Source organism: Carassius carassius, chromosome 18 (assembly GCF_963082965.1).
Source record: "Carassius carassius chromosome 18, fCarCar2.1, whole genome shotgun sequence".
Classification (NCBI taxonomy): domain Eukaryota; kingdom Metazoa; phylum Chordata; class Actinopteri; order Cypriniformes; family Cyprinidae; genus Carassius; species Carassius carassius.
Window position 1 is genome coordinate 17,630,810 of NC_081772.1, and position 26,635 is coordinate 17,657,444.

The 26,635-nt window shown below is 37.6% G+C and overlaps 2 protein-coding genes across 7 annotated transcripts; one reads left to right on the forward strand and one right to left on the reverse strand.

Moving 5' to 3' along the window:
* Positions 1-366: 366 nt before the first annotated feature.
* LOC132092579 (zinc finger protein 513-like) lies at positions 367-6,286 on the reverse strand. 3 transcript variants are annotated; one of them, XM_059498869.1, is made up of 5 exons: positions 6,086-6,286; positions 5,634-5,752; positions 3,990-4,124; positions 2,222-2,917; positions 367-2,151 (listed from the first exon to the last, which is right to left on the reverse strand). In XM_059498869.1, the coding sequence occupies exons 2-5, from the start codon at positions 5,671-5,673 to the stop codon at positions 1,379-1,381; spliced, it is 1,644 nt and encodes a 547-aa protein (XP_059354852.1). In that variant the 5' UTR covers positions 5,674-5,752; positions 6,086-6,286; the 3' UTR covers positions 367-1,378. The 3 variants fall into 3 exon arrangements, with proteins under 3 accessions (XP_059354852.1, XP_059354850.1, XP_059354851.1); XM_059498867.1 differs by having other exon boundaries at positions 367-2,157; XM_059498868.1 differs by having other exon boundaries at positions 367-2,157; positions 5,971-6,286.
* A 1,932-nt stretch (positions 6,287-8,218) lies between these two features.
* Positions 8,219-25,419, forward strand: LOC132092581 (E3 ubiquitin-protein ligase RNF19B-like). 4 transcript variants are annotated; one of them, XM_059498870.1, is made up of 10 exons: positions 8,219-8,356; positions 10,742-11,131; positions 13,854-14,314; positions 15,665-15,867; positions 15,951-16,098; positions 18,265-18,427; positions 18,881-18,995; positions 23,157-23,288; positions 24,066-24,330; positions 25,171-25,419. In XM_059498870.1, exons 2-10 carry the CDS (start codon positions 10,973-10,975, stop codon positions 25,367-25,369), a joined length of 1,845 nt encoding a protein of 614 aa, XP_059354853.1. In that variant the 5' UTR covers positions 8,219-8,356; positions 10,742-10,972; the 3' UTR covers positions 25,370-25,419. The 4 variants fall into 4 exon arrangements, with proteins under 4 accessions (XP_059354853.1, XP_059354854.1, XP_059354856.1 ...); XM_059498871.1 differs by having other exon boundaries at positions 25,174-25,419; XM_059498873.1 differs by having other exon boundaries at positions 24,066-24,145.
* The last annotated feature ends 1,216 nt before the right edge of the window (positions 25,420-26,635 follow it).

The window sequence follows — 26,635 nt, forward strand, 5'->3', positions numbered from 1 at the left end:
TGCTACTCTGTGTTGTTTTCTGTTCCTTGGATTAATAACACAAGCATGATGGGTATTTCTTCATATATGGGGACTGTCTATAGACACAATGACTCCTATGCATAGCTGGAGAACAAAATCCCACTCAGTAAACCCACCGCTAAAGGTCAAATTTCTTTTTAATGTAAGCTTTTGCCTCAAAACAGGTTCTGACACTTCAGAAAAAATTATCTAAAACTCATCCTCACAATCTTAACAGCATGAAGATCTCTGCAAGAGTTGTTAGTGCTCTGGTGAGCATCTTAATCATATCCTGCTGGTTTTTTAGTAACTTACTTCTGAGCAGTGTTGTGACTGAAAGATGACAAATAAATCTAGACAAGGAAGTTTCAACACAAACTCTTTTATTTGAGAATATTTAAGGCATTAATGAAACCACTGCATAATAACAAGAAAACACTCAAGCGTCACACACCTACAAGAGTTTTTGGCAACCTGAAGGTTTAACTGCATATTAGGGTTTATGGTTTCTATCATCCTTCATTATTAGCTAACAATGCCATGGGTGGCAAGTACATGCCAAACATTCCTCGGAGATAAATAATAAAAACACATACAAAAATAAAAGCTCTATGTTCAGCATGACACGAATACCCACTATGCACCATTCTGCTTCATGTAAACTCAAATAGCATTTTTCACAGTCAAGATGATACACACACATTAAAAGGCAACACAACCCCCCAAAATTATTGAGAGCAAAAACAAGACGATCAGAGATCACAACATAATGCTCATTTGTGAAGACATTTTCATCAGGAGGCTCGAGAAGATCTCTGACAGACAAATGAACAATCACATAAAACCTCAAAAAAAGCCAACCAAGGTCAAAGTGCATGCAATGTAACTCCAGACTTAAAGAAGTACTTCCTATGGCAGTAGTGTCTGTTTGGCACTGATAAATGAACCGCAGTCAGGCTCAGAATGCTCTTAGAGAGCTTTGGGTAATACAAACTGCCTTGTTCAAAGGCATTAATCAGGAGTGTCCCAACCTGCTCCAGGAGGACCAACTTCCTGCAGAGTTTAGCGCCAACCATCTCTCACAAACCTGGCAGGAAGTTTCAAGTAATCCTAAAGACCTTGATTAGCCGTTTCAGGTGTGTTTATTTAAAGTCTGCGGGAAGGTTGGACCTCCAGGAGCAGAACTGGACAAACCGTGCATTAGGACATTCAGGTTACTGTCTTTTAATTTGTGCATGACTTCATGTAGCAGCTTGTGGATAATTCCAAGAAATGTCTAAAATAATGACTCTGGGCACAAAAAAAAAGAAGGAACAACCAACGAAACTTATGCTGTAACAGTAAAATCTCATTGCAAGACAGTTGTCCATATAAGAGGCTACACCTCTTCCTCGTCCTCCACCTCTTCCTTGTTTCCAGGCATCTGCACTTTAACCCAGCCATCTGTAGTCAGGCTGTGCTTCTTCTGATGTCGTTTGTAGTTGTCCCAGTGGCCAGTGGTGTAGCCACACTCTTGGCACTTATGGGGCTTCTCGCCTGTGTGGCGCAACATATGCCGCTTTAGGTTCATACTCTGGTTGCAGCTGTAGTTGCAGATTGCGCACTGAAAGGGTTTGGCGCCTGAATGCACCCGCTGGTGCCTCTTGAGATTAGCCAGGTTGCCACAGGCATAGTCACACAGGTGGCACTTGTAGGGCTTCTCGCCGGTGTGTACTCGATGGTGCCGTTTGAGGTTGTCGAAATGGGCAGATGCGTAGTCGCACTGCGGGCACTTGTATGGCTTTTCTCCACTGTGGGTCTTCATGTGGCGGGCCAGGTGGTTCGGGTAGTGGGTGATGAAAGGGCAGGCAGCACAGGTGTAGACTTTGTCCCCTCGTTCAGCGGGGCATCCGGGTGTGTCCTTATTTAACATTTCCAGGGTGCACTTTGCACATATCTGGGCCGAGGATCCATCCTCATCATCCAGGGCCATGCCGCACAGCCGACAAGTGAAGGGGAAGAACATGGGAGGCAGGGTGGCAGGTTCAGAAGCAGCCTGTCCTGACTGCAACACCCCTGCCGATGACTGCTGTGGAAGCCGCAGGCCATCAAGTGTGTGCAAGTAGTTCCCATCCCTTCCCACGTGGGGTCGCGAGGCAGACTGCACAGCACCTGCAACTGAACTCTTTGTAAAACTCTCCTTTCAGTATTCTTTCAGGACACAAAGCAGAAGCTTACTTACCTTCAGTGGGGGCAGGGGCTGCTTCTTTTTCCTTCTGACTCAGGGTAGTGTGGTTTAAACCATTGCCACTTACTGGCTGAGGGGCACTCTGACCCGGGCTTACAGCTGCATGCATGCGCTGGTGCCTCTTCAGGTTCCCTAAGGAACTGCATGCAAACGTGCAGTTGTTGCACTTATAGGGCTTTTCCCCAGTGTGTATGCGCAAGTGCCTTTGCAGGTTCACTAGTTGTGCTGATGCGTAGGAGCACAGCGGACACCCGTATGGCTTTTCGCCATTGTGCGTCTTCATATGCCTCTTAACATGATTGGTGTAGCGTGACGTGAAACCACAGAGCGTGCATGAATGGAGCTTCAGGGAACCATCCTCGCCAGCAGCACCCTCATTCCCTCCCCCTCTAGACTCGGCTTGTAAGCCTAGGTCCGAGCAGAGTTTTCTGTCTGCAACGCCATTCACATTCCCTTTGCAACAGCGCATGCAGAGGGGCCCCACCAAGTCCATGCCTGGTCCCAGTGGGTCTTCCAGGAGCTGACCACAACCTCTGCAAGAGAGGTAAGAGGGAAAGGCAGACTCAGAAACCCTCTCTTCACGCTCGCTTTCGGTCGCACGCAGGTCTTCAGCGTCACTCTCCATACTGAGGCGGCTGAAGGGAGAGCTCTCCTCGTCTCCCAGGGGGAAGCCAGGCAAACTGATGTCAGCTGTACAGGACCACAGCAAGACACTGCATTACATTATGCAGCTGTATAGATAGATTTTCTGCAATCTGAGCTAGTGTGCAAGTATTCAATTACAACAGAAATTTCAACAATTTAGTGTTAATAACAGGACATTATTTCAGTATCTGTAATATGTAAAGCTGATGAAGCAAGATTGCATGCATCTATAATTAAAAAAAAAAACACTACAAATTTAGCACAAAATATCATCAGCTGAAAAATATTTGTCATTTATACTTACCCACTAAGCCAGCTGACAAACGTTAAGTGAATTCTGATAGCAACAAATAAAAGTGGTGTTTCTCTCATTGTCTTTCCATGAAACGTAGTTTTCCTTCAGCAAGCTCCTGATGTACATGCACTGTGTAGAAATGTGTGAGTCTGAAGTCTGAACGGGCATTTATAGTGCCCATTTCGGAAACCCCAGGTGGGTGATTACCCAGCCTAATGATAATGATGATGACTATAATGGTCTGCTGCTGATGATGATGATGACGACTAAATGCCTTATTATAATGTGTCCTTGATGGTTATGACTGTCTTGATGACCTTTATATAATAGTTGTAACATACTGTATTTTTTTCCTGATTTGACATTTTGAAATAGTATGTTCTGTCAGAAGGCCAAAACGATTGAAATTTTCCAGAACGTTAGGCTCACTTCTTCCATCTGTACATGAAAGACCACACTGCTTGCTGACAGCACTTATGTTACAAGTCAGTCTTCACAGTTAATGTCCCACATTAAGCACATATGGCCCCTCACGAAAGCCAACAATACAGCAAACTAAAGCATATGTAGAAAATCATCAAGATTTAGCATTAGCCATCATATAAAAGTTACTGTCAGCACCCTCATTTATTTTGAAAAATCATTTTATAAAAATATATAGTCACAAGACATTTCTATGTAAAAATATGAAAATGGTTTTCACTTAGAAACACATTTTAATGAAATATGTAAAATTCCTCAATATTTCTGGATTTTCCATGAGAGTCTAAACCCTTTTAATATTCCCTACCAAAGTTAGGCTTAGAAACTCACGTAACTCACCTGAGAACTTTTCCAGGCCTATGATCTTGTTGTCATTGTCAGGATCTGAAAACTCGAGTTCTTGTCCCAGGAGAAAGTCGCTCTCAAAGGTAAGGCTTGCTGGACGTACAGTGCCTAAACCATCTTCAGAATCCACTGAAAGCAAAGAGTCCAAAGTCAAATACAGCTGCAATGGCATTCAAATACAACTTTATAGATATAGATGAAATATATATATATAAAAGGATGTAAAAATATGTTTTATACAACCCATGTGAAACCCCTACAGCGGCTGTAAGCTTTTTAAGTCATGCTTAATCTTACATTTATTATACAAATAATGAGACTTACAGTAAACTGCACACCATCTTGTGGGATTATATTCATTTGTAACAATTAACTTTTGGGCTAATGACTAATTAAAATAAATATAACTCTCAAAACACAAAACAATCATAGAATTGTGCCCTGTGGAGTTTTTTTTATAATAATAATAATTCTGATTTATTTTATGTCATTTACACCAAGCCATAATTTATGTATTGTGAAGGGGATTAAAAAAAAAAAAAAAAACTTTCTGATTTACTAAATGATTCCTGTTAATATTTTCACACAATATTTTACATAATAGGACAAAATTACATCTTGACTGGAAATACAATAATTTATGCTGACATAACCTAATTTGTGTTGATTTTTTCTTCTTCACACATCACGTGTCTCATATTTCAACTATTGTATGGCAAAATTGCTAGTCACGGTAGAAATGACACCACAACTTTGAGTTTTAATTATCATAACTTAAAAATATTATATTTTTATGATGGATTTTCATATTTTAAGGTTTACAAGGGTAAACGTCTGAAAAAAAACTGTAAAAATAAACAAAGGCAAAGTCATTTTTTTTTAGTTTTTTAATGTGATTTCATAAAACAAAAGAGGAAGAATAAGTTCAAGAAACAGCTTATCTAGCAGCATTTACTTGGCAGTAACAGGCTCTGTCTTTACTGTAATTTTACTGCCATCTGCTGGGCGAAACAAAAAAATATAAATCACAACTTTTTAAGAAAGAAGAAACAAGGACACAACCAATACTTTTGAAGCAGGCTATGTTTACAGCAAGTATTCGTATTCATTCAGTTACCATAACAGTGATTTACCACATTCATCTGAAAATCTTAATTTGCTTAATATTAATATGAATTACAGGCAAATTTCAGCTATTCTTCATAATCTGACACAAACACAATTAACTCCTACTTTTGTTAGACACATTACAACTTATATAACTAATAAAGGACAGTGGATACACAGCATATGAAATCATCAGAAGAATCTACCAGTCAGCTTGTCTTACACCTGAAATCACAATTCAAAATCAAGTCAAAACACACTGCAGTGCAATTGTTGTTTCTGTCAATACAAATAGATTTCTCATATTATATCAACGTTACATATAATTTTATAAACTAAATATAATCATATAACCAACCAGTTGTAACCAAGTGTAAGTGGTTCCAAGAGCACATAAATAAAAGAGCATTTATAAAACAAGACACATGACCAATTCCATACTTTTTCTCTGAATTAGTAAACACCAACAAATACTAAACACATGTGAGAGGAGTGAACGAATACCAAGATTAAAATGAGAAAGCAGCTTACACTTGACTGGTTGTGGATTCTGTTGTTTTCTTCTTGGCATCTTCCAGTCAGCCTTTTTATTTGCAACGTCCTCTGGATTCCCTCGAAACCAATCAACTCATTCTCCAAAGGTACATAGCCTATCCTTTAAAAGCATTGAAATAACACACGTTACTGATATACACGTCAGAACAACTCATTTAACAAACGCATTGCGCGTCTAGGAGCTAGCATGCTAATCTTACAGTGACACATGAGATAAATAAGACTTGCGTCATTTACAGTAAATAAAAGATATATATTAAACTCGTAGTGCAACAGAATGCACGTCTGTGTTCATGTACGTTAGTACACGTACTGAAGTGCACGAGCGCCCAGCCTGTGTGTTTCTTCAGTCGATATGTAACACACAGATCTAAACACTCAACTCCAGCTCTGTTGTCAAGCTCAGCAGATGTCATAAATAAATATACCTGTTCTTTCTGGCTGACACGTTAAATACTGGTTCCCGTCGAGGCAAACAGCGGCGTCTGACGGGGCGCTACTGCTCACAGTCCGCCATTCCGCAACACATCGACCACAAAGAAAGGCAATTAATGCTCTTTTTTCGTAACTTAATTGATTTCCAAATTGCCATTGTATACATTTTCTTCCGCTACGTTGCGTATATCCGTTTCCTTGCCTACGCATTTCCGGGGACGTTGCTGCTCTGTTTATACCTATGGTTTATACATTTCTCTTTTTATGGAATGTTGTTCGATATTAAAGCTAAAATAAAGGAAAATCTGCATTTAGATTTAGGGAGGTTAAATTCATTTTGTACCGCATTTGATTATTTTTTTTTGTGGGCTCAATAACTATGAATAAATCTCGCTTATGACAACAATATTATATTATATTATATTATATTATATTATATTATATTATATTATATTATATTATATTATATTATATTATATTATATTATATTATATTATATTATACAATAACAATAAATCTTGTAATATTTTCTTACTATACTATTAGAACAATACGAACTACACAGCCGTCGTCCAAATTATTATTAGTAAATAATAATGTTAATTATACGTATAGGCTATAGTAATGTTATGTAAAAAATATAGTAGCCATTATATTAAATAGTTTGTTATTATTGGTGCTCAAGTCTCAGAATGACATGACAATTACCTATTTATTTGCAAATTAATACTTTGCTAAATTACTACACAGACATAACAACATACTTTTACTACAATTGCACTATATATATATTAATATTATTAATATTAATATTAATAATTATTAATATTATTCACACAATAGCAATAAATCATTAGTCAGGTGGCTACACAGCATTTGACCACTGAATTTACAAAAAAAGGAAAAGTTTTTTAACATTGCACCAACTACCGATGAACACATTAAATTTATTTAAATGATCACTTAGGTTATTTAACCATCTATTACAATGTATTTGGAAGATCTTTGTCTTTCAAACACATTAAAATGCACAAATTCACATTATTTCTTATTTACAGTACATGTAATGCAGGCATTCGCAAACTTTTTTCATCTGAACATCTTTCACCTAATTTATTAACTTGAAGTACCCATGAGATTTTAAAATAAATATTTTAATAATTAAGACTCACATTTGCATGTTCACAGTTCTCTAACTTTGACTTTGACTTATGACATGAAAGTAAACAAATAAAACAATTCATTTTTAGGAATTGTTTTATTTCGATTTATGTTATTTTAAAATATTTTATATTTTATGATGATTAACTTTTCATTAAACTCTCAAACCCCCTGCAGTACCTTTAACCCAGTTTGGGAAACCTTGACGTAATGTAAATTTTAATGCACTTTATGTTGTTAATCTCAACAAATTGAACATATTTTATCACTCTTTTTTAAATCAATATGGTACAAAAACAAGAAAATCAATGTGATAATCAACTTAGGTGAAAAGTCTAAAAGCGATCAAAAAGTTAACTACAATATACAGCTCCGTATATAGGCTATATAGGGCCTATGATATATATATATATATATATATATATATATATATATATATATATATATATATATATATATATATATATATATATATATATATATATATATATATATATATATATCTATATCTATATATATATATATATATATATATATATATCTATATATATAGATATATATATAGATATATATAATACTAAGGCAATATATGCTATTTGTAGCCTATATATTCGAGTAGTAAACCAGTAAAGAGAAAGAAAGAAAGAAACTAAAAAGAAAAATATATTTAAATAATATAGGCTATGTGAATGAATAATACAATTAAAATAAAAATCTTAAACGAGGGTTTAAGGTTAAACTTTTGCTGTTGTTTTCAGAGGCAGAAATCGTTGTCAGGTGCTGTTTCCTCACGAAGTGGCATAACGTGGTTCGTGTGATGCCATGGATTCAGATCACTGCAAGGCAGCTTTCTCTCCTGAAGGCCATTACAACCTGTCAAGCAGCAGAGGAGGGAACCTCGGGGTTCAAGGGGATTTCTTCGCAAACATCATGTGGCGAATCTTGGACCAGAGTCCAGAAAAACACTCAAAGTCACGCAAAAAGGCGACGTTCTACAGCAGTGGGGGGAGCCTTGAGAGCTTGCGCGTCCTTATAAGAGGTCCTCATCCGCTCAGTGGGAGGAGCCAACCGATGGCGCTGGGCTGATAACGCACTGAGCGGAGGTAAGAGACCGATTACATTAAATTATTATTATCTTTAAGTCCGAGGATGTTTTTCTCCTCATGCGTCTGGGTATTATAAGCTGCATTTAAGCATAAAAGTATTATTTGGCAGGGGGAACGGCAATACGTAATAACATTGCCACTCCCTGCAGTGCTGTGATGCCCTGGTCAGACCTTCTGGTTAATTATTACAAATTCTGTCATTAGACATATAATTTTAGTGCATGAAATTTAAAGCGGCGCTAAACAGACACATTTCAGCACAACCAAGAGGTCGTATGAAGTGCGTGAGATTCTGTACGTAAATACATGTAATATAAAGGTCCGTCCTCTATCCTTAAAGTAACAGTTGGTGTAAATGACGGATAACTCGTGGCCCAAATGTGGAGGTGTGTCCTCATATAACTCCCTAAACGGCATTGCCACGAACCCACGATGTTTTCTTGAGTTGTTAGTCAGGATATTAATGGGATCTCTTCAAAAGAGTCTGATGTATTGTAAACACAGCTATGATTGCATTGCGTCGGCCTTTGATATTTTTGGTTTGGCAAATTGTTGCCCAGCTTTGCTTAATGTGGTCAAACAAGAAAACTGTCGAGTGCATGTCCAGGAATAGTCCTGAGAGAAAGAAAACACACCGAAGCCAATCCAAAGATCTCAGCCACAGGATTTTGCTTTACGACCAGAGAAGCTATAAAACACATTTGAGCTCTATCTCATCATTGAGGCCCACTGCAAAAAGTATTTATTTTCCATGCATGCCAGAGACTCTAATAAGTCGTTAGTTAATGTATCATGTAATGCATTAAAAACAAGCTTTGAACTCCATTATAATTGCAGAATGCTTTCTTTTATGGTTAAATCTTGGTCCAGTGCATTTTAAAACCCTGCTTGTCAGTGTGTTGAATGACCTTGATATTAAGAGATATGTCTCTCATCTTTATTGGTTTCTGTTCTGCTGAGAATCTTGAATTTTCTTTTTTTTTTTTGGCCCAGGGATTTAATATGCATTTCTTTAGAAATAAATGTATCTCAGGATTGTTTTTAGCATGGATAATTGTAAGAAATGCAGTTGTTTCCACAAAAAGAATAAGTCACTGATTTTATCTAATGACCATTTTATGTCTAATGACCGTAACACTAAAGTACTAAGTAGCTTAATATGCAATACCATTTAATGTCAAATTTATTCAGATTAAATGTGAGACCTTGTCAGAATGTTTCCCCTTTGCAAAGCTGTCTTTCTGAAGCCTGAACGAAATTGATCCTCATGATTATATGCTTTCTATTGTTAATTTTATTATTGCAGCATTAGCATTAGCGAATTGAAGAATTTGTATTCTTGAAGCATTCTTATATAGCTAGCAGAAGAACCGAACACCTTGTTAAATGCATTGTTATTTTAGTATAATTTATATACGATTGTAGTATTTATATTTAATATTTGGAAAGATTTAAATTTTTATATTTTATATAAGTTTACAGTAGTAAATGGTAGTAATTTTGTTTTGTGCTTTTGTCATTTTTATTAGTTTTAGTTTTTTAAATAATTTTATTTAGCTTAAGTTTTTTTTTATTTCAGTGCAAGTTTTACTACTTTTAATATTAAAATATTTGAATATCTAGAAAGTTTTTCATCTGATATTTATATATTAGATATACACAAAAACTCCCTCTCAGTTATGCACTATGCAGGTGTCTTTGTGTGTTGGTGGAATACAGTAGTATACAGTAAACTTAGGAGATAATCGGGGTCTTTTATTAATTTTTATTAATTAGTCACACCTGGCTTGAAAATGAGAGACAAGATGGGAATAGTTTTTAGGGCTGATGGTTTTGTAAATTGTTTGCAGGGTCAATGACATGATGATTTTATTTTATTTATTTTATTTATTTATTTTAAATAAATGTATTCTTTTATTTAGCAAGGAACATTAAATGTATAAAAAGTGAGGACATTACACGAGATTTCTTTTTGAAATTTTTAAACTTTGTATGCATCAAAGAATGATGAAAAATACACTAAAAATATAGAGCAGCACAACTGTTTTCAACATTGATAATAAATGTTTCTTGAGCAGCAAATCAGCATATTAGAATGATTTCTGAAGGATCATGTGACACTGAAGCCTGGAGTAATTATTCTGAAAATTGATGGATAATTACATTTGAAAATATATTCAAACAGAAAAGAGTTATTTTTAATTGTAATAATATTTCACTGCATAACTGTAAATGCAAATAAATACAGCCTTGGTGAGCATAACTAACTTATTTAAAAACATGAAATAATATTTCCTACCACCAAAGCTTTAAATGGATGTCCACTGAGAGATGTTTTCTTACTTTAGCATTTCCTAATTCTGTTCATGTTTTTCTTTTCAGGGATGAACATTTGTGGTGCGTTTGGATAACTGAAGGAACAGAAAACTTTTCATGTGAGAAGAAAACGATGACCTTGATCAGGGAACTCTGTTGTGGACAATTTTTGTTTTTCCTCAAAATGATTTCTTTGCCAATGTTCAGTGTTACACCATAAGCAACAAACAAAGACACACTAACAAAAGGGGCCCGATCCTCTCATGCTGTTTTAGCTGGGCTGTCCAGCTCTGTACAATGAAGAGACCCAAGCAGCAGTCACAGTCCCTCAGTTTTCTCAGCTTCTTCAGCCGAAAGCCCAAATCTGACTCCAGGATTGAAAAGCCCAGCGGGACTTTGAACAAGGAGGAAGTGGCCATCACTCTCACGCCCAATGAGCATAAGCATGTGGAACAAGTAAGACAACATCTTCATTTATTCTATAACCAGTACATATGTTTGTTTAATCTCTGTATTCTGTAAGCAGTTGCTGTAATGCTTCATTTCACCTGGTAGACACGTTATCATCTTACTTTCTTTCGGAAGGATTATGCTCATTTGATCATGACCCTTCAGATTGTTGAGCCAAGTGGATTTTGAATGCAACTTCCTAAATAAATAAATACAGGTGCATCTCATTAAATTATAATGTTGTGGAAAAGTTCATTTCAGTAATTCAACTCAAATTGTGAAACTCGTGTATTAAATAAATTCAATGCACACAGACTGAAGTAGTTTCAGTTCTTTTAATTGTGATGATTTTGGCTCACATTTAACAAAAACCCACCAATTCACTTTCTCAACAAATTAGAATATGGTGACATGCCAATCAGCTAATCAACTCAAAACACCTGCAAAGGTTTCCTGAGCCTTCAAAATGGTCTCTCAGCTTGGTTCACTAGGCTACACAATCATGGGGAAGACTGCTGAACTGACAGTTGTCCAAAAGACAATCATTGACACCCTTCACAAGGAGGGTAAGCCACAAACATTCATTGCCAAAGAAGCTGGTCGTTCACAGAGTGCTGTATCCAAGCATGTTAACAGAAAGTTGAGTGGAAGGAAAAAGTGTGGAAGAGAAAGATGCACAACCAACCAAGGGAACCGCAGCCTTATGAGGATTGTAAAGCAAAATCGATTCAAGAATATGAGTGAACTTCACAAGGAATGGACTGAGGCTGGGGTCAAGGCATCAAAAGCCACCACACACAGACGTGTCAAGGAATTTGCTGAACCACAGACAATGTCAGAGGCGTCTTACCTGGTCTAAGGAGAAGAAGAACTGGACTGTTGCCCAGTGGTCCAAAGTCCTCTTTTCAGATGAGAGCAAGTTTTGTATTTAATTTGGAAACCAAGGTCCTAGAGTCTGGAAGAAGGGTGGAGAAGCTCATAGCAAAAGTTGCTTGAAGTCCAGTGTTAAGTTTCCACAGTCTGTGATGATTTGGGGTGCAATGTCATCTGCTGGTGTTGGTCCATTGTGTTTTTTGAAAAAACCAAAGTCACTCCACCCATTTACCAAGAAATTTTGGAGCACTTCATGCTTCCTTCTGCTGACCAGCTTTTTGAAGATGCTAATTTCATTTTCCAGCAGGATTTTGCACCTGCCCACACAGCCAAAAGCACCAAAAGTTGGCAATCATCGTTGGTGTGCTTGACTGGCCAGCAAACTCACCAGACCTGAACCCCAGAGAGAATCTATGGGGTATTGTCAGGAGGAAAATGAGAAACAAGAGACCAAAAAAAAGCAGATGAGCTGAAGGTCACTGTCAAACAAACCTGGGTTTCCATACCACCTCAGCAATGCCACAAACTGATCACCTCCATGCCACGCCAAATTGAGGCAGTAATTAAAGCAAAATTTTTATTGGTCTTATGAAGTATTCTAATTTGTTGAGCTAGTGAATTGGTGGGCTTTTGTTAAATGTGAGCCAAGATCATCACAATTAAAAGAACCAAAGACTTAAACTACTTCAGTCTGTATGCATTGAATTTATTTAATATACGAGTTCCACAATTTGTGCCTGTAAGTATACTGCATAAAAATCTTATGCTGCAAATTCATTCACTTTAAACGGTTATCATCTGTCAAACTTGTGACTTTTTCTTCATGGAACACAAAAGGAAATGTTTATCAAAATACACAAGCTGCTCTTTTACATATGATACAATTGAAAATAAATAAATCTACCCACATTGTAATTTTGGATCGCCATATGGACCACTTCCTTTGGGGCACAACAGTGTTCTAAATGACTGGAAAAATGATATCCATGCTGTTCATTTCCCTTCCCCCAAACCATTTTATCCAATTTGTTTTACTGGGAGTGTCTTATTTGTCCTGTTGCTAAGAAACAGTGGTTAGACTGTCATTTTATTATTAGATAAAACACAGTTTTATCAAGAAACAGGACAAATGAGTGAAATTTATGGTGAATAAGGCAGCTGTGTTTGCCAGAACCTCACAGTAGAAAAATAAAATAAAATAAAATAAATAATAATAAAAATACGGTATCATCATTTTAGGTTTTACAGATTAAAATTTACACCTGTATATACAGTAAATGTATAAATAAAAAAGTGTATGTGTATATATTGTTTATATACCAACCTACTGAAGTAGTAATATCTGTTTTGTACCTTTTGTACTTAGAACCATATGTGTCATAAACACAAATATGTGTGTTTGAGTTGTACACAAATACAAAACACCATCATGACACTAAAATAATGCAATGAATGTGAATTTAACAACATAAGATGTACATAACTGATAAGAACAAACTAAGAAAAAAAAAAACGGTTGTCAATGATAAACCATCAAATGTGAGTGCTGTCACACTGGGAATTCGGACAATTAACTTTTTTTTATTTTTTTTTATTGTAAATTGAGATTTTCCACCTCCAAAAACTTCAATGGTATTTAACTATAAAATTATGAGATGTCCCATTACCTTTATTACAATTTTTTACTCTATATAGTAAGGGAATTTGCCATTAACCAATAAGCAGGTTTTTACTACAGTAGTCTTTTACCATTAAAATTACAATAATATTTTTACAGAGTTGCTTATCTTCATTAGACTGATTAAAAAGTCATAACTTTCATTGCCGGCCTCAGTGATTTTGTCTCTTCTCTCAGGACTGGGCTCACAGTCATGTTGGATTAGAGGGCGGTAGGGATGGAGGAGATCCTGGGAAAGGGGAAGGAGGTGGAGTGGGAGATGACGAGGGAAGTGCAGAGTGTGGGAGCTGTGGCTCAATGGGTGTGCTGTCCTTGTCCTCCTCCAGTCAGGGCCAGCTGTTGGAGCACCTGGTTGAGTGCCCACTCTGCCTCCTGAGTCAACCACGTGGCCACTTCCCTCGCTTGTCCTCCTGCCAGCATCGTGCCTGCACCGACTGTTTGCGCCAATACCTACGCATCGAGATCTCAGAGAGCCGCGTGGGTATCGCCTGCCCACAGTGCCCTGAAGATCTGGCTCTGCCCGATGTCCGTGCCATTCTGGATGACAGTGCACTGCTGAAGCGCTTCGAAGAGTTCCAGCTGCGACGCTTTCTGGCTGCTGACCCAGACACGCGCTGGTGCCCGGCGCCAGATTGCAGGTTAGCACATAAATGTGACTTATGAAGCACAGCCACCACTGTACCATTGGTGCCATTACAGATATTTTTACACTCGACATATCATATTATTGTGCATAAACATCTTAATTTCATACAGTTGAACGTGTCACAATAATTGCTCAGTTTTTTTAATCTTTAATTTAAATTTAAAGAAAAAGTTCAGAGAATTTATCACGGCAGATTGTAACTTTAATTTTAAATATAAATTAGAATTTTAACTTTAGTTTGCAGAATTTATATTCTGGCCGATGCTGGCAGATTATTTTTACATTCATGGCCAATATTGAAATTCAATTCGATTTCATTTAAATAATAATAAAAAATATATAAAAACCATAAAATTTAATATCAGTTGTTTTAAATGCTACAAGTGAATTTAAACATCATAAGATTTTAATGTATGGTAGGGAAATTTATATTTTGACATTTGCCAAAGATTATGAAGTGGGTGTCAGACAATGACAAAAAAAATTATACACAAAAACCTAAACCTACATAAATTGTCCATTGCTCATATGGTACCGATACTACATATTGTTGCTTAGCACATTTGGTTAGATTGCTTTATAAAGCAAACTTGCTGATATAGAGGCACCACATAATTGCTATATCACATAATTATTATTTTTTTTATAAAATGAGTTATACTGAAAAAAAAAGATGTCTCAAAGTTTAATGTGGTCATGCTCATGGTCTGGATGGTTGCTGGTAGTTTCTCAGACTATGGGTTCTCCACCAGTTTAGCCAAGGTGGTGGAGATCAGCTCTAATCAGCTTGACAGTCACACCAGCTAATATTCCTGCCGATTACCCATCCAAACTACCTTCAACCAGCAAGTGTCTACCAGCTGTAACTGGTTTTGGCTAGAATCATTGTGTCACATGCGCTGCAGCGTGAAGCACATGCTCCTCTGTGGTGCATTATGTACAGTATAGTTTTAGGTTTCGTAATGGTAACGTGATCAGGGTAGTGATGGGAACCCGTGGCTGTTTTACATTTCTTGTCAACAATATGGTAAGAGGTATCACCTGCAGTCTCTCCACATGAACCTGAGAGCATCCTCTCTCTTTACTACTGTGACTGAGAAGCAAAACAATAACAATGATAGTGGTAGCAACCACTAAATGTGCTAGTCGGTGGCATATGATCACATCTAAAATTATGTGTGTTTTACATATTGATTTAATAGCATTGTACAAATGTGTCGTCTCACAACACAAAAATTAAACAATACATATCGTGAATTGCGGCCATATTTATTTTGTACAGTTCACCCAAAAATGTGATTATTTTGTATATAATGACAAGAGCATTTTCGTCATCCATTAGCTATGCAGTGATAGCTTACAGCTGTGCTGAGTGTCCCAAGCTAAGCTGTGGTCGGGAAGGATGTGAAACTGAGTTTTGCTACCACTGCCGCCAGCTGTGGCACCCAGACCAGACTTGTGACCAAGCCAGGCATCAGCGCGCTCGCCACACGTCAGGAGCCAATGAGGTTTCCACGCTCTACGTGTTCAATGAGGAGCCTGGTGGTATGGCACAAATATTGTGAGACTAACCTAATATCTGTTTGGTGTCCACCGGCTAAGATGTTTGTTTTGCTTTAATCTTGAAGATGCAGAGGAGATCAAGTCCTGTCCACATTGTGGTGCCTACATCATGAAGACTAATGATGGCAGCTGCAACAGAATGAACTGTACCGTGTGTGCTTGTCAGTTCTGTTGGCTGTGTATGCAGGAGATCACTGATGTGCACTACCTCAGGTACACACGTGCACACGCACACAGTCATCGAGTTACAGTAGGAGTGGGTTTATTTGAAATGCACTGGAGTTCAAAAGGTTTTTTTTTTTGAAAAATAGAAAAAATAAGTTAATCATTTGAATTAACAAGGATGCTTTAAATTGATTAAGAGACTAAAAGATTAAAAGAGACTGTTAAATACATAGAAAACTTTTATAACATTATATATTTCAAATAAATGCTGTTCTTTTGAACTTTCTATTCATCAGAGAATCCTGAAAATAAAAGTATCATGTTTTCCATAAAATTATAAACCAACACAATTGGGTTCAAAATTGACAAAAAAAAAATTCTTGATCTCAAAATCAGCATATTAAAATGATTTCTGAAGGAACACGAAGACTGAAGTTATGGTTCAATAATGGTGCAAAAAACACCGAAAAATTTATTTGTGTATTAATTTACATATTTATAACATTTCTGTTGCACAAAATAAAGTACAGATTATTTCATAGACATACATCTGAAAATAAGAGAAAATGCAGTTTTGATCGTGAATATAGTTTACATGCTGACTGTTTCAGTTTACATCAAACTGTTTCAGAGATTTGATCCCTCTGACTTTGACCTGTACCTTCTAAATACTTTATGTGCAGACAGACTGAACTAAAATTCTACCTTTGGACGTCGTAAAAAACTAGAATCATAGAATAAGTGATTTTCTGAGAGTGCCTGCAGTTTTGTATGCAAAATTTGTTCGGTGGGTGTTCGTAAATGAAACTGCCTGCATTTATTAATTAAGTTATTGTAGCAATTGTAAAATCATTAATTAACGTTTAGGCTACAGAATATTTATCCAGTGTGCAGAGCATACACTGCCAAGCATAGGACATTTGCCTGCAAGCACACAGCCCACATTCATCACCAGCAGTCACCAGAGTCTGTGATCTGTTATTAAGCTTCTCTCAGACCCATGCAGTCCAAGCTGAAGGGGGGTAATTCTGCAGCACAAGAATGTCAGATATGTCTTTCTTGCCCTACAGTACTGAGGTTCTGCTGAGTTTCTTGTTTGGCTGACTTCATGAACGTTGCAGATTATCAGATTTGCTTAATTACTCAACACATGTCTTGCGGAATCTGAGCTTTTTCAGAGGTCTGATCTTTAAAATCGTGACTTTGCTACCAGTTTCAGTGAGCTATCGCTGCGCCAAAGCTGATTTCTGATAGATTTTTCCATTCTTGGATGCCAGCCAGCAACTTACGTCAATTAATCAGTACAAATGTCTTGTCATATTTCCCTTTCCATGCAACCCAACCCCCACGATTTGCCAGAAGCCGGGTTCTTAATTTAATGAACATCCCATTCTCCTGGGCTCCAGTCAGGTGGAGAAATTACAGAATACATAAATAATTCTGTCATCATTTACTTACCCTTATGTCGTTCCAAACCTGAGTGACTTTATTTCTTCTGCGGAAGACAAAAGAAGATATTTTGAAACATTTTTTTTTTTTTTTGGTCAGTGTGCTCCAGTGTTGTTTTAAACCCTTTGATTGATCATGTTTTTAAAATATATTCTTTATGTTCCAAAGAAGAAATAAAGTCACACAGGTTTGAAATGACATGACGGTGATTAAATGTTGACGGAATTTTTATTGGGTGAATAATCCCTTTAAGACAAGACACAGTAAAACCACAACTGTTCAGAATTTAGATTTTGTTAGGCCATTGTGTGTAAAGTCTGAAAAGGCCTATATTTAACCCTTGAACATTACAGAGAAAAAGCACTTTAATAGGATTAACATATGGATGTGAATGCGTATCTGATTAAAGTCCTTTTTTTTAACAAAAGGTGTTTTTGCTACATTTGAAGCATTTCTATCAGCTATATCTGTAACACATTGGTGCTCAAATATATTTTGCCAAAAAAAAAAAAAAACTTGGATGGAAATTTGCCTATTTTTATAAGTGGATCATCAGCATTAATCGGTAATAAAGTGTTGTGTTCAAATATTTACTTCAAATTGGATTTTAAGCTGGTAGCCTTTAATACTTTACAACACAGAACAGAACAGGAAGTGACATTGACCTTAGAGAGTTGTAATTCATGTCTTATCTTTAACCTCATGTCATGCACATGACACATATGCGATTATGAAAAACAATACTTTAATTTATCTTCCTCACAGTCCCTCAGGCTGCACTTTCTGGGGAAAGAAGCCGTGGTCGCAGACTCGCAAGGTTTTGTGGCAGGTCGGCCTGCTGCTCGGGGCTCCGGTGATGATCTCACTCATAGCAGGCATTGCAATACCAGTCATCATTGTGGGGATCCCGATATATATGGGCCGCAAGGTAAAGACCTAAAGTTTGCTGTATTATTATGTCCTTTCTGTCGTGAAATGTATCTGGAGACTGTTTAGTAGCTCTTGTATGATAATGAGACAAGGTCATGCCCTTGGCTGTATGTTCATCATAAAAAAAGTGATGTCGAATGCATTTATGTAAATTTATGTAAATCCACCAGACCTGTCTCCTTCACACAGCCGGTAAATGTGATATAGAAAACGTTTGCAAAGAAAGTAGAGAGAGTTTCACTGTGTTATTAGTTAATGGATGCTATTATGCTCTTTAGGGCCCTAAGAACAAAGACCAGAATAGTACCTCCCCATGAAATCAGGATTGACGATTCTTATTCTTTTATGGAATATTGCAGTGTTTATTATACATGATTTATCCATGAACATCCTTATTTATGATTCATGTGTAATTTGTTTTATGTTGACTTTGCGTCTGTTTGCTTACCAGGTTCATGGTCGCTGTAAGAAAAACAATACCTCAGGAAGTAAGCATTATCTGACAGTGGCCAGTGGGGTCATGATGTCTGTTTTTGTGTCTCCAGTCATAGCAGCCATCACTGTGGGTAAGAAAATCATCCATGTTATGCAAATAACATGATGAACATGTAAAACACTGTGGTTATTTAACCCGGCAGTACTTATTACTTCTATACATTCTTCTACATATGTTTTACACAATGCACAAAGGGTTTTTTGATATACATTACTGTTTTATTTTGTATTTATTTTTTTAAAGCTGGTCCCAAGATGGCGCCACAGATGGCCGCCTCGCTGTGGAGTTCCACAGTTGTTAATATTTTTGTTAGGTTGTCCTGTTACATTCTGCAGTAACTCACCACCCAATATTTTAGCGTTTTTTGAGTATTCTGATGTTTTATTGAACATTGTAGTTGGTGAAGTGGCAGCGCTGTTCAATCGTTTTAAGACAGGCAAGCATGGGAAGCAAGCCGGCGCGCTCGTCAAGCTCAGACAGTGCGGCATAACAATGGTGCTGCCTAGTATCCACCTGGCGAATCTCCACTCTCTACCCAGCAGAACAGATGAACCACTCCTGCTCTCCCAGATAAATAAACACTTTTCAAACTCTGCTGCTCTGTGTTTCATGGAAACCTGGTTGAATGAAGCCATTCTGGACAGTGTGCTACAACTGCTGGGCTTCAAGCTGTTCAGAAGCAGAATCAACAGGGAAATCGTGTGGCAGCGGAAAATGCTTCTACATCTGCAAAAGTTGGTGTACAGATGTAATGGCATTGTAGAACATGTGATGTCCCAATCTAGAAGTGCTCTTCATCAACTGTAATCTGCTTTACTCGCAGTGGGAGTTTTCTTCGTTCATTTTCGTAAGTTTGACTTTCTTTCAAAAGCATGCGTGAATGCAGTGCTGCAACAGCTAGCTGATCAGATCACAGACACAGAACAGCAACACCCGGTTATAATTATTCTCATTAATTAATAAAGCAAATCTCTCCTGTGAACTGCCAAAATACAGACAGCATGTTGTATGTCCTTTCAGCGACTGTAATATACTGGAACACTGTTACACAACAATAAATAATGCATATCACTCTGTCCACGGGCAGCTTTGGGGCTCTATGATCACTGTTTTGTTCATCTTATACCAACCTACAGGCAGAAGCTGAAATCAGCTAAACCTGTATAAAGGACTATAAAAAGATGGACTAAAGAAGCGGTGTAGGATTTACAAGTCTGCTTTGTCTGCACTGGTGTTTTAGAGTGTTTCTGAAGCTGCTGCCAATGATGTAAACGAGCTCACAGACACTGTACATCACTTTATGTGCGGATATATGCATTCCTATCAGGACTCATTTTTTTTACAAGGACAAACCAAGGTTCACTTCCAAATTCAGGCAGCTTCGTCAGGCCAAAGAAGATGCCTACAGGAATGGGGAAAGAGTCTTGTATAAACAGGGCAAAAAGACACTGACAAAAGAGATCAGAGTGGTTAAGAGAAGCTACTCAGAAAAGCTGATAATCCAGTTTTCAGCCAATGACTCTGCCTCATTGTGGAAAGGACTGAAAGACATCACCAATCACAAAAAAGCAGCCCCCAACACTGTGTTGAATCAACAACTGGTCGATGATTTGAATGCGTTCTCACACACACACCACTCCCATTCTGACACTCACTCCATTGATCCTTTAACACCTCCAGCAACCCCCACTTCAGAACAGTGAAGTTGATGTGCATCAGGTCTTCCGGAAACAAGACAAGAAAAGCTCCAGACCCAGACGGTGTTACACTAGCCTTTTGGAAATCCTGTGCTAACCAGCTGGCCCTTATCTTCACACAAAATTTCAACAGATCACTGGAGTCGTGCAAAGTCCATCCTGCTTCAAATGCTCCACCCTCATCCCCATCCCAAAGACACTGGACCCTAACTGAACCCCCTGCAGTTTGCTTACTGAGAAAACAGGTCTGTAGATGATGCAGTCAACATGGGACTGCATTATATCCTACAACATCTGGACAAATCAGGAGCCTTTGTGGGGATCCTGTTGGTGGACTTCAACTCGGCCTTCAACACTATCATCCCAAACCTCCTTCAGTCCAAATTAACCCAGCTCTCTGTGCCCACCTTCACCTCTCAGTAGATCACCAGCTTCCTGACAGACAGGCAGCAGCTAGTGAAGCTGGAAAAATTTCACCCAGCACCCGTACAATCAGCACTGGTGCCCCCCAGGGATATGTTCTCCCCGTCTGCCCTTCTCCCTCTACACCAATGATTGCACTGTAAAGGACCCCTCTGTCAAGCTCCTGAAGTTTGCAGAAAGCACCACACTTTTCAGCATCATAAAGGATGATGACCAGTCTGCTTACAGACAGGAGTTTAAAGAGCTGGCTGTCTGGTGCAGTTACAACAACCTGGAGCTGAACACGCTCAAAACAGTGGAGATGATGGTGGACTTAAGGAGGAAGTCACCATCATGAACAGCACTAGCAACAGTGGAGTCTTTCAGATTCCTGGGCACCACCATCTCTCAGGACCTGAAGTAGGAGTTCCACATAGAGGCCATTGTCAAAAAGGCCAGGCGGAGGCTGAAGTTCAACCTGCCACAGGAGCTGCTTATACAATCCTACTCTGCAGTCATTGAATCAATCCTCTGCACTTCTATAACGTCTTTTCTGCTCCGCTATAAAAACTGACCTCACAAGACTACAGCAGATAGTCTTGGACTGCTGAGTGAATCACTGGCAAAACCTTCCCCACTCTACAAGAACTCACGAGTACTCATCCAGAGTGAACAAAAGAGCTGGCAAAATCATTCTGGACTCCTCACACCCAGAACACTTCCTCTTTGAACGGTTGCCGTCTGGTCATCGCTACAGAAAACTGAGCAACAGAACTGCCAGGCATAAGAACGGTTTCTTCCCTCAGGCAATCCATCTCATGAATACTTGACATGGCAATAAACATGTAAAACACAACACTATTTATATATTTATGTAACACAACATACTACTTATTTACATTTCCTTGCATTTGGATATAACTAGCCTGTACACATAAATAAAATATGTCTATTTTTTTATATTGTTTTTCACAAAATTTATATATATTGCTATTTCCTATGTACTTCCATAAATTCTATTTTTATTATCTGTCTTGTCACTGTCATTCTGTTTTTGCTGTGGAAGCTTCTGTCACCATAACAAATTCCTCGTATGTGTAAACATACCTGGCAATAAAGCACTTTCTGATTCTGAGTCTTTAAAGAACTCGCTTAAAGGAATAGTTCACCAAAAATAATTTACTCACCATCATGTCATTCCAAACCTGTAAAACTTTTTTTCTGTGGAGCCTAAAATGATTAAGGTGAATAACAACTTCTGTTTAAATCGGTTAATCAAAATCAAGCTATCCTATGACTTCGAAAGACCATGTATTTGATATTCGTATGTCATGTGCATTGGCATATGTTATGAAGCTTAAATGTTCTTGGACGGTTATTAATTATAACTGTATGGAATACAATTGAGCAACTGGCCCGTTATTAAAGAGTTCTTATGTTCCACAAAAGCAAGCAATGATTTTATACGACTTTAGAATGACTTGAGGATGAACAACCAATATTTTGTGAAGGCTGAACTAATCCTTTAACATCAATATTGCACACATTTTAGCTTACATACGTGCATGCTTCATTCATCAGTCGTCTCTCATGACTCCTCTATTTTCTGTGAGAGCTAGAGCGGAGATGGCAAGATTAAAATGCAACGAAAATGCCACAGTGATCTCCATGGCATAGTGTGAAGTCCTGAGCACAGCACATTCTGTGCTCTCCTCTCAAACCCAAAGCCTGCGTTCCCTCTCATTCTCCTCGATGAATAGCCCTGTCCTCAGGAGAGCCCCAGAGAGGCCTTGTCCCCCTCAATGTCCTCATCAACAATGCCACTCTGTTCTTATCCAGAACAAGGAGGATCATGGCCTTTTTGTCTCCTTTATTGTGTGTTGTTCTTGTTTTTGCTGCTAGCATTATGCCTCTGCGTATTTATGCTGCCATTATGTGTATATTGCTCTCCTTCTTTAAGATAATTCAGCTGAAAATAAGTTCACTTTTGAGCTAAATATGTCTGTGATTTGATAATTTCCATATGTAGACATTTAGGGACCTAAGTTGCACACTTATACAAAATTTTCTTTGATTAATAATACAATTCTTTATTAAAAATTAGTTCTAATTTAGTAAATCTGTGTTTGAAGGGGTGGGGGTGCCTCTTATGTTGACGTATGTTTACGGGGTCGTGCCCATGTCGTTGTGCCGTAACGGCTGGTGCAGGCCACAAACTGAACCTCCTGAAGTACGGAACATACAGTTGGAAGATCTGGCAAATTGTAAGTCCAACTCCTTTAAATTTGGCTATGAATATACATTTACAGTTAACTTAAATGTTGTACTGCTAATTTTTTTTCAGTAACCTTGTATTTCAGCTGCATTAAAAATAGCACTGTTTTTAACTGCATTATAAAAATTAGAGGCTATTTATCTAGCAATTTTAAACTGAAATTTCTGTTTTTTTGCCTAAGAAATATAGCTGATACACCAATGTAGAGATAATGTAACATAGATATTAGAATGTAACTACTTTTTGCTACAAGCTTTTAATTTAGCTAACTACTTTTAAGAGTATCTTTGTTGTCGTTTAACAACTTTAGATTTACTGCAGTTACTAGGAGTTTTTAATGTAGCTAAATAATTTTAAGAGTATCTTAACAACATTGAACAGCTTCTTTGTAGTTAGCTGCTTTTAACTAGGATTTTTATGTACCTAAAGAGTAACTGCCTTAAACAGATTCTCTGTAGTTAGCTACATGTTAGCAATATTTTTAGCTAACTCGTTTAAAAGAGTAGCTTTGGATTCTAAATATTTTTTTAGCTTGAGAAGCTGCAGTTTCATTGCTGCTTACCCAAAACTATACTGTACATTATTCATGACACTGTCTGCTAGAAAATGATCCTACTTTCTTATAAATTGCAAGTCATTATGTATGAGTTTGTATTTGAGATTGGACTAAGGAAACATTGTAACTGTAGTTCATTAAGATTATTTTTGTATATATATTAATCTCACATTTTGGCCTGATCTGATGACGTTTAAACTTCTCTTGAAGATCTTCTATTTCCTCATGTAGTCAGCGATCACTTGACCGGCAAGACCAACCCAGCTCTATCCGACGGAAGCATACAGGAAGTGAGTGTAAATGTGGAGGAAGTGATGCCGCTTCCCAGCACCAGTGTGGTCCAGTCTGGAGCAGAGGGCTCAGTTGAACTTTCTAATGATGGACATGTTGACAGCACTGAGCAAGTTGTTCAGTCAGACCATGTGGATGTAGTTGAAGAGTGTCCCTTCAGCAGCACACAAACATTTGTTCTGAGGTCAGCAAATTTTATAGATTAGACATAGACATAGATTTCTTCCACAATCCCAATCCCAATATCAATAAGCAGCGAAGCAATTCTGTTAAAATGTATACACTACTATTCAAAAGTTTGGGGTAAGAATTTATGTTTTTGAAACTAGTCTCTTATGCTCACCAAGGCAGCATTAATTAAATTACAGTAGAAATACAGTAAAATTGTGAAATATTATTGAAATGTAAAATTTGTTTTATATTTTAATATATTCCAAATGCAATTTATAACTGTGATGATGTGATGTCATTACTCCAGTCATCCAGTGTCACATGATCTCCAGAAATCATTCTGAAATGCTGATTTGGTGGTCGAGAAACATTTATTAATGTTGAAAACAGTTGTGCTGCTTCATAATTTGTTTTATTTACTTTACAGGATTCTTTGATGAATAGAAGATTTCATAACATTAAAATAAAATAAATGTCTTTACAGTTACTTTTGAACAATTTGATGCATAAAACTATGAATTTCTTAAAAAAAAAAAAAAATACAAACCCCAAACTTTTGAATGATGAAATGATGCAAAACTATTTAAGGTTTTCTTCTCAAATATTTAGTTCTTTTATTCAAGATTTCTAATTTCATGATGTTATCAAAATGGTCCTGAAATTTATATCTCCTCTAAAATATATCAAAATTATTTTTTTTAAATAGCTAATCATAGAATATGTGCATTCAAGTAAGAATTGCAGATTTCATGTTAATGTTTTCATTTTTGAATTATTAGAACGTCAGTTATTTATTTTTCCTTAATCCTTTTTTTTGTAAAGTTGTTGTTGTTGTTGTTGTTGTTGTTTACAGCAGGGAAGGGACTAATATTGAGGTCCGTGTGGAGATCGAGGCCCAGCCACGGGACGGCCGGAAACCGAGTCTCAGCAGTATTCTGTCTAGCAAGAGCCTGTCGAGAGAATCTCTCAGCCAGCCCTGTGAACCCCTGTGTGCCTCTCAACAGACAGGGAGCACCGACCCCATGCCATTTCCTGAGATAGACGGCGTCTGAGCAAATCCTGGAAAACCACTGCTTCCATGGCCCACCTACACTCCCACCGGGTGCTTCCAGCCTCTGCTTGCAAACGCAGAGAATCAGCGACATGGAAACCAACACAGAGAGCGTGAAAGAAAAAGAAGAGAGGGGGAGATGAAGATGAGAATCCGGGGCAGCTGCCAAAATGTCACAGAGGGGATTAAAGATGATCAGATGAACTCAAATGACCAAGAGCATGTTTGTCAACAAGTTTGAGGAGAGCTAACCGATTTTATACTGTATAGAAGACAATTGCCTATTTGGATGCTGGTCTGTTTAATTTATTCAATTAGCTTTTGTTTTAGCTATACCCTTTTATCTAATGACCATATGGTTCGTGTCCCCTAACTTATTTGTAGGGGGAAAAGGAAAAATAATTAAACTATGGATTAATAGCATATTTAATTCTGCCACAGTTGCTAGCCCGATATACAGTGTGACTAGAAACATGGTGAAATGCAGTAACTCTTGTGCTTCAGGCTAATGCTAACTTGGGTAATGGGCTTTTCCCTCATGGTATTCATTCATTTGAATTATGCAGTTTTTTACATAACTATTGCATTTTCATGAAGGAGCAGCACAATATGGATTTATGTCTAGAATTAGCCTTCAGCATCATGCTGTTTTTAATGTGGTCTGATTATGACAATATTAGGTCAAAACTGATAATCTTAGGGAACTTAAACATTGTGAGGACTCTGATTTTGATTGATGCTTAGAAAACTGATGATCTTGTTTCTCTCTGTTCACCTTCAGATCTTTATTTCTGCAGTAAAGGCATTTGTTTTTGTTTCTGTTAATGAATCAAAAGTTTTAAAAGTCCATTAACTAAAGAGAGCACCTTATCTCAAATATCTACACCGACAGTTTCAACTTACTAAGGAATTCCTTGTATTGGTACACCAGAGCCAACAGTTGGATAGTGATGTGACATACATACTGCTGTGCCCGGGGAGCAGTTGGGGGTTCGTTGGCTTGCTCAAGGGCACCTCAATTGTTGTATTGCCGTCCCAAGACTCGAACCCACAACCGTTGGGTTAGGAGTCAAACTATCTAACCACTAGTCCATGACTTCCCCATAATGTCTAGGCTACTGGTATTTTTGACACTTAGCATCAGTGGAGGAGCCCAGAATGCTAGATCAGGCCTCAAATACAAACTTTTACCCCCTGTCTTTTTCAAAAATGAGCAGCGGACAGACCTAAAGTGTTAAAGACCTCCAGGAGTTTTCAAACTGAACCT